General features: G+C 53.1%; 1 protein-coding gene across 1 annotated transcript; it reads left to right on the top strand.

Annotated features, from left to right (window-relative positions):
- Positions 1–5,921: 5,921 nt before the first annotated feature.
- On the top strand, positions 5,922–7,311 carry Bhlhe23 (basic helix-loop-helix family member e23). The gene has a single exon (XM_055596238.1). It carries the CDS (start codon positions 6,017–6,019, stop codon positions 6,686–6,688), a length of 672 nt encoding a protein of 223 aa, XP_055452213.1. The 5' UTR covers positions 5,922–6,016; the 3' UTR covers positions 6,689–7,311.
- The last annotated feature ends 1,032 nt before the right edge of the window (positions 7,312–8,343 follow it).

The raw sequence follows: 8,343 nt of genomic DNA on the forward strand, positions 1-8,343 counted from the left end.
TATAGATATAGATATAGATATAGATATAGATATAGATATAGATATAGATATAGATATAGATATAGATATAGATATAGATATAGATATAGATATAGATATATGCTGGGCCTAAAACACATCCAAGAAAAAGTCAACCTTTTTTAAAAATAATTTATTTTATTTTTCTGTGCATTGGTGTGAGAGCATCAGATCCTTTGGAGTTGCAGATGGTTGTGAGCTGCCATGTGGGTGCTGGGAATTAAACTCCAGTCCTTAGGAAGAGCAGCCAGTGCTCTTAAACACTGAGCCATTTCTCCAGCACCCCCCCCCCCCCGCCCCCTTTTGGTTTTTCAAGACAGAGCCTCTCTGCATAACGGCCTTGGCTGTCCTGGAACTCTGTAGATCAGGCTGGCCTCAAACTCACAGAGATCCTCCTGCCTCTGCCTCCTGAGATTAAAGATGTGTGCCACCATTGCCCACTGTCAAGCAATCTTACTCACGTCTTAGACTAGATTCTCAGACTAACCTCCATGTCTACAGCAGAATAGCTTTGTGGGGTGGGGTAGGTCTTCTTTTTTGTCTTCTTATCTATTGGGTTGTATTATCTATTGGGTTTATTTCAATTACATAATAAGACTTTATTGTCACTCTCTCAGAATCTAGTAGATAAATACACAAAAGCAAGAACTAAATTTGGGCACGGTAGCACATTTATAATCCAGCACTCAGGAGGCTAAGGCAGGAATATCAGAAGCTCTCGGTCAGCCTAGCCTCTCTAAAATGGGGGGCGGGGAGAGTGATGAGTTTAGGAAGAGGACAGGATGTGAGTGGCTGCTCTCCAACACACACACATTCTTCGTGGTTTAAACACAAGGCCTGCTTTCCAAGATCAGCCACATCCAACAAAATTCCCACTCTGAGAGCTGTGTCCACTGACCACAAGGTGCTTGAATTAGAAATGAGTAAGAAAGGAAACCCCACATGTCCTCGTGGGTCTGTGTGTTTGTCTGGGATTCCCTTATGTGTCCCAGAACTGCTTTCCCACGGTGAGATCTGCTAAGACGGTGCTGGGGGGATGCAGAGACTGGTGCCAAGCCTACGTGGAGCGGCATGCTCAGGCAGAAGCTGAAGCTGTGGGTGAGTGATCGGAGGTCGGTATCTATCCTTGCTCTCAGTCCTCTGCAAGAAAGGGTCTGAGGGATCTTGTCCTTTGGGACAGGGGAAGTGCCCAAAAGGCTCCCAGGAGGAGGAGGGGAAGAGGGAACAACTCAGGGAAGCTCAGCTCTGGAAGTCACAGGGTGCTTGAAGCCAAGCCCCAGATACCATAATCAGGGTCAGCATGGCCGCTTCTGCACGGAGGGCAGGGACATGAGAGACCTTGAATGTTATTCCCATGGAGTAAGACTTCTGGTAAAGAGGGGTACCCTAGATATAGGGGGGCTGCGTAGAGATGGTGACAAAGTAACTACATCAGGCCTGAAGCAGAACCCTGCGTCTCCTCTCTCACAGCCCTGGGGAGCCACTCTAGACCGCGGCACCTTAGCTAAGCAGGGCCGGGCAGAACTCCGAAAGCCCAGCTCAGAGACAGAGCCAGCAGTGTGGGCCTGGGTTGGGAGGGGTGAGGGTGTCAGCAGGCGATGGGGGGAGTCTGGCAGGATGAGGTGGAGGATCATTCTATGATGCTGTTAGGATGGTGGCTGTGTGTCAGTCTTTGAACGGGATGTTCTAGATGAGTGAGTTGTACACTGTACAAATTACAATCTTGACAAACTATTGTTTAAAACATAGCTTTAATTTTATGTATTGCATTTGCATGTGTGATGTGTGTGAGCGTGTGTGTGTGTGCGTGTGCGTGTGTGCATGCCTGCCTGTGTGCCTCCACACAGCACCTGTATGGAGAACAGATGACAACTCTCGGGAGTCGGGAGTCGGGAGTCGGCTCCCTCTCCTGTGGGTTCTAGGGATTGAACACTGGTTATCGGGCTTACTAAGCCATCTTGCCAACCCTAAAAAAACATAAATAAAACATACACAAGACACATCTTCCATAACCTTGGAAAAGGTTACCAGATATTCCTGTGGGGAAAGGGAGAGTGGGGGGAACGGGATGAGGCCTTGTCTATCCTCCTGTAGTTGGTGCATGGATGGGAGGATGTCCTTTGTGGAGCTTTTGGCAAAAACCAGGGCATAAGGGAAAGACTTCTTCCATGGTCCCTGCATTTTAGTAAGAACGGGCCTACTAGGCTCGTATATGTTTAGTCATCCGAACGTGGTACTATTTGAGAAAGATTAGGAGGTATGCCTTTGTTGGAGTAGGCGTGGCCTTGTTGGAGGAAGTGTGTCACTGGGGGTGGGCTTTGAGGTTTCAAAAGCCCAAACCAGGCCCAGAGTGTTCTCCTGTTGCCTGTGGATCCACATGTGGAACTCTCAGCTCCTTCTCCAGCACCATGTTTGCCTAGGTGCCTCCATGATCCCTGCCGTGATGATAATGGAGTAAACGGAAACTGCAAGCAAGCTCCAATTAAATGCTTTTTTAATAAGAGTTGCTGCGATTACGACGTCTTCTCACAGCAATAGAACAGTGACTAAGACAGTTCCCCAGAGGAAGTGAAAATGTATGCCCAGGAAGACTTTGAGCGTGTGGACTAGTGACACCCAGAAGCACCTGGGAAATCTGTGTGAGACAGGAGTCAGAAGGTTCCCTCGTGTGAGATGACTGAAGTACCCGAGAGGAGACTGCAGCCCATCACCTGACAGCCAACAAACAGCAGACAGACTGCCACCCAAAACCTCGGGTCCATTTTAGCCTCAAAAAACAGCCAAACCATGCCCACTCTGGGTCAGAATGGGACTGTCCCAACACCATGAGTGCCATGGAGAGGACCCACATTTGTCAGAAGTGGGAACGGAAACAAGTGGAAAGGTTGCACCTTAGTTAGCTCAGAGCCCCATGCCCTCACTTCCTTGGTGGATGCAGTAAGAGTGCTGCCTTCTCAGCTATGGTCCTACTCAGCCCTGGGATGCCTACAGCATGCAATCTTCTTACCATCCAGCAGGTGGCAGCACGACACTGCAAAACCCTGCATCTCCTTGTCCCTCACCAATTACAAGTCAGTTTGGTTTGGTTTGGTTGTTTTTGACAGGGTCTCATTATGTATCTCTGGCTGTCCTGGGATTCATTGTGGAGACCAGACTGGCCTTGAACTCAGAGATCTTACTACTACTGCTTCCTAAGTGCTGGGATTAAAAGCGTGTGCCACCACGCCCGGCCATCTTGCCAATTACAGGCAGATGGCTGGCTGGCTACCATCCCCATCCCCTGATTTTTCCCCAGCACAGCCCTTTCGATCTGGTGGTGGGAGCTATTGAAGGTTCATGGCTAACTGGATGTCTCTGCTTCTCCTGTGTGGCTGTGATAAAAAACACCCTGACAAAAGCACAATCCATCACGGTGAGAAAATCAAGGTGGCAGGAGCCTGAAGCAGACAATCACACAGTATCCACAGTCAGAATAAGAGACCGACTGGTGTCAGGCCCATATCACTCTCTTTGCTTTATACAGCCCAGAGCCACACCCCAGGGAATGTTTCCATCCACAGCAGACCTGTCTTCCCACCTCTCCTGTCACAATCAAGATAATCAGAGAAATACCCAAAGTTCCATCTCCCAGGTGGTTACAGATTCTATCAAGCAAACAATTATCATTAATCATCTAACTGAATGACATGTCTGCTCTCCTGGCTGGGAAGTTTAGAAAGCTCAAAGCCCATCCCTTCACAGAGCCAGGTCAGAGCTTTAATGCAGTTTTCCTGGCAATGTCAATGGCAGTCATGGTTAAAGCCTTACTCCAGGCAAAGCTTGAAGACCCTCCCTATCTGTGGCTGTTGCTAGAGTCTGGTACATCCTGCTGACAACCCCCATAATCTTTCCATGTTCTCACAATGTCCACTCAACATCACCCAAGAGCCTCACATTCAACATGTCCACAGAGGCCACCCTTTACCCACAGGCTGAGACCTGGACCCATCCAGACATAGCACTCTCCGAAGCCTCCCACACTGCTTTGGTCAGGCCCTGGGCAGCTCTACATGGATTGGAGCAGACACAGGCAACAGTGCTCCTCTTCCATCCTACCTACACAACTAAGGCTACGGGGGGGGGGGGGGGCAGTCTTAAAATGACCTTCCTGGCCAAGAAGACAGACTCCCCTGAGCAGCTTGAGAGACTGCTGCTGCTGCTGTGTGCCTCTCCATCTCTGAATCCCAATGGCCCTGCTACTCCTTGTGTAGGCCTTGTCCCTTTTGATGGCCTGGACCACTCCATAGCCTCACAACCACAGTGGGGTCTTCACCAACTCTCATCCACACCTGCCATCAGCCCAGGGACAGGAAAAGGCCTCACAGAGACACTGAACCTTTGGTCCAGGATTCCTAGGTGATGCCGGCCCTCCACAACAAAGCTGGCTGCATGGCAAACCTTCAGGACAGCCAAGAAGCAGTTGTCTGGCCTCTTTTTTTCCCAGGCCTGGAGCAAAGCCTGATGTTCCTTAAGCATATATCCATCGGTTTGTATCTGTGTTCTTGCATACTGGTAATGGCATAGAGCCCCTGAACCTTCCAGAAAACACACGGCTCTCACCCATTCACTCCACAAATGTGCATCAGGCATCTATGCAATCTTGGAGAGTGCTCAACAATGGAATCATCTCTTTTCCTGGTGAAACCTGGAGAACAGAGAAGCTATGTTGAAAGCCAGAGTGACCTCATCTCTCACCATAGTGAGGAGAATCCACCTCTTGCTGAAAACGCAGAGCCCTGAGCAAGTTCACACCGGGGGAGGCTCTGGGCAAAGCCCTTCCGCGGCCTTCACATTTGGGGCATTAGTTGACGAATATGGAGGGCCAGCCGGCAGCCCCTCGTGTTCTGGAGAAAAAGAACCTTCAGCACTAGCCTCCTACCTCCCGTGGTATCAGAAACTCAACTTGCTCTGTTCAACCTAACCTCAGACACTCTGAGCTTCCAATAGGTCAAAAACTTTGGCTCCAATGCTCCCACGCCAAGAAGTAAGATGACTCGGAGCCCTGCACAGCCCCTGCTCCTGAGAGGGACAACTATCGGAACCAGACGTTCTGGACCAGTTGGGACACACAAAGCACCCAGCTCTAGACCACCTATTGTGTGGGGAGGGGTCGAGGCCAGGACTGAGGCCTGGACAGGTGACGGCAACCCCAGTCCCTCACTTACACGAAGGAACCCGGACGCTTCTCCAGCAATTTCTGCTCTGCCCTCAAACTCCAGCTCCTTTCCCCAGCCAAAACTGAGAAAATCCACCGTATTCTTCCCTCCAGGATAAGACTGGGAATCCTTCGTCTGAGGGAAACGAGGGGCTGTCTGTCTGTCCTAAGCAAAAGGTTCCATCCCAGACGCCAGTCTCCACCTCAAACAACAACTTAAGGAAAATCGCGGCAGTCTCGCTGCGATGCGCCTGTGAGGAGATTTCCTGCCTACAGGAAGGTGATAATTCAGCTTGCAAGGCCCGGTCTCTGATCGCCTGGAGCAGACTACACCTTACGGAGTCTGGAGACCTAGAGGAGAACCCGGCTGCGAGCTCCCGCTTAGCTCCTGCGAGTGGGGACCCAGAACGAAGCGAGACTGAAGCCGGTGCCCCCGGGACCGGAGCTTCTGGGGAGGTGACCTCCTAGCAAACAAGACTTGGAAGTTGAGGCGCCAAGAAGCGCTCCCATCTTCCGGCTGGTGGGTCCGCTTAGCCGCCGGAGCGCGGCTGAGAAGAGGCGGCCAGCAGGTCCCCTCTGATTGGACGGCGCCAAGTCCCAGCGGGCGCCTCCGCGGCTTAAAAACGAAACCGAGACGGGAGGGAGCTAGAGCGGCCCCGGCCGGCCCCGGCGCCTGGGTGAGGAGGCGCAGGAGGGGTGGCCGGCCGGAGAGACCACACGGAGGCCCGGGGACCCCTCCCACAGACAGCCGGACGCGCCCGCGGGGGCAGGAGGTCGCGGCGCGGTGGCCAGCTCCGGAGAGCTATGGCCGAGCTCAAGTCGCTGTCGGGGGACGCTTACCTGGCGCTGAGCCACGGCTACACCGCCACCGGCCACGCCTACGCTGCGGCGCGCGGACCCGAGACGGCCCGCGGCTTCGGGGCCTCGGGGCCCGGCGGCGACCTCCCCGCGGCGCCTGCCTCCCGCGTCCCGGCCGAGACGGTCGAGAGCAGCGGAGAGCAGAGCGCCGACGAGGACGACGCCTTCGAGAGGCGGCGGCGGCGGCGAGGGCCGGGGGTCGCGGTGGACACGCGGCGGCGGCCCCGGGAGCAGCGCTCGCTGAGGCTCAGCATCAACGCGCGCGAGCGGCGGCGCATGCACGACCTGAACGACGCCCTGGACGGACTGCGCGCAGTCATCCCCTATGCGCACAGCCCGTCGGTACGCAAGCTCTCCAAGATCGCCACGCTGCTGCTGGCCAAGAACTACATCCTCATGCAGGCTCAGGCCCTGGAGGAGATGCGGCGCTTGGTGGCCTACCTCAACCAAGGCCAGGGCCTCGCTGCACCCGTGGCCGCCGCTCCTCTGACGCCCTTCGGCCAGGCAGCGGTTTTCCCGTTCTCCGCGGGCGCCGCGCTCGGGCACTGCCCGGACAAGTGTGCCACCTTCTCGGGATCGCCCTCGGCGCTTTGCAAACACTGCGGCGAGAAGCCCTGACGGCACCCCGCAGCCGCCTTTCTATTTAGACTGTCCCCTGTCCTCACCGGCCGGACTCGATGGAGAGAAGGCGGCCAGACCTCGGACCCAGCTTGCAGAACTGTTGGGTGCAGAACGCGAGGTCCGTCCTGGCAGAGCCACAGACTGGGTGCTGGACTCCAGACCCCACCTCATCTACAGTGCTCTCTCGGTGTACTCTGGACGTTGCCAGCGCTCTGGAGGTGAGGATGACCGGTTACCAGCTGTGCATCAAAAGGCCAAGGGAAGGAACAAGTAGTGGCCTCTCCCACTTCTGACAGGTGACTCTGCCCAAGGCGCAGGAGCGCAGGCACAGAGCATCCCTTGACCATGCCCTAGCACTGGGGATCATCCTCTGCCCCAGTTCCTTCTAAGCCAACCTGCAGCGCCTTGCTCCAACTAGACGCGGTCCGCAGGACGGATGTGGCCCCTCACCAAGGGCCTCTGACGGCTCCAAGACTCCAGACCCTGACAGAGATTCTGAGAGGGATTCTGCGGTGGTCCTTTGCAAAGGATGTAAGGCAGATGGAGGAAGAACCCAAGAGATGAGGTTTGCAACATTTCCAAGTCTGAGCTTGTTCTCTTCATGCTCTCGCCTGCCCAGAGGCTCAGGAAACCCAAGTCGGCCAAAAAAGTCTGTGGAACCATCCCTAAATATGCCCGGATCACTAGCGCCTGCTTCCTGCGGGCTGGGATGGGCGTCACTTCGTTCTGCTTGTCCCAAGGGGACTGGTGAAGCCCTCAGAACCCGCTTCGGGGCTACTTCACCTGGAGAGTCAGCCGAGGACTCCAGTCTAGCTCCAGAGCCAACCGAGCCCCTCTGCTCCAGTTTTCGAACTTCTAAAGGAAGCCGGGCTACCGGTGAGTACCCGGGCGCTGGACTGAATAGGAACTGATCACTCACCAAATCGCATCGCAACCCAGAATCCTGCCACTCTCCCCAGTCCAAGGCTTAGCCCAAGAGCCCCAGATGTTGGCTGGATTTTGATCGGTGGCCCTTGGCAGCTTCCGCCTCCATTTACCCAATTTTCTTGGCCTTCGTTGATGCAAAGCAAATCGGGAGAGGGCTGCTGCTCTGCAAACCGCCTGTCTATAGCGCTTAACTTCAATGAATGCGTTTGAAAAGGCCCTTTTGTATTTGCAAAATGACGTGTGTGATTAAGTCTTATTCATAAAGACGTATGCTTAATACTGGTTTCTGCTCATTTCCATTTTTTTATTTCTTAATTGTCTTTTCCCCTCCCCTAAACTAATCTGCTTTGCACATTTCAAAACAGACTGTTTCTCAAGTTCCCTTAAGATGAACAGGGAAAAACTGAAAATTCAAGTGTTGTTAGCTCTGGGGTCATTACCCATCATTATCTGAAAAGTCCTGTATTTATGTTTAGACCGGGAATGGTATGCAGATAAAGTATTTGATTTCAGCTTATTTTACAAAAATAGTATGATTAAATTTTAATATCAAATTAAGTGTACATCAATGATTTGATTTCTAATCTCATTATCCAGACAGTGATACTGATTTGGGATCCATCTTCTAGGCCCCCAAGAAATATATGGGATTTTAAAATAGAGGGATACACCACTAACAGATACAATGAGTTCATATGAGAAAGGTGAGGAGTCGGGTGGGGGTG

Source organism: Psammomys obesus, unplaced genomic scaffold (assembly GCF_907164565.1).
Source record: "Psammomys obesus unplaced genomic scaffold, mPsaObe1.curated_primary_1811, whole genome shotgun sequence".
Lineage (NCBI taxonomy): Eukaryota > Metazoa > Chordata > Mammalia > Rodentia > Muridae > Psammomys > Psammomys obesus.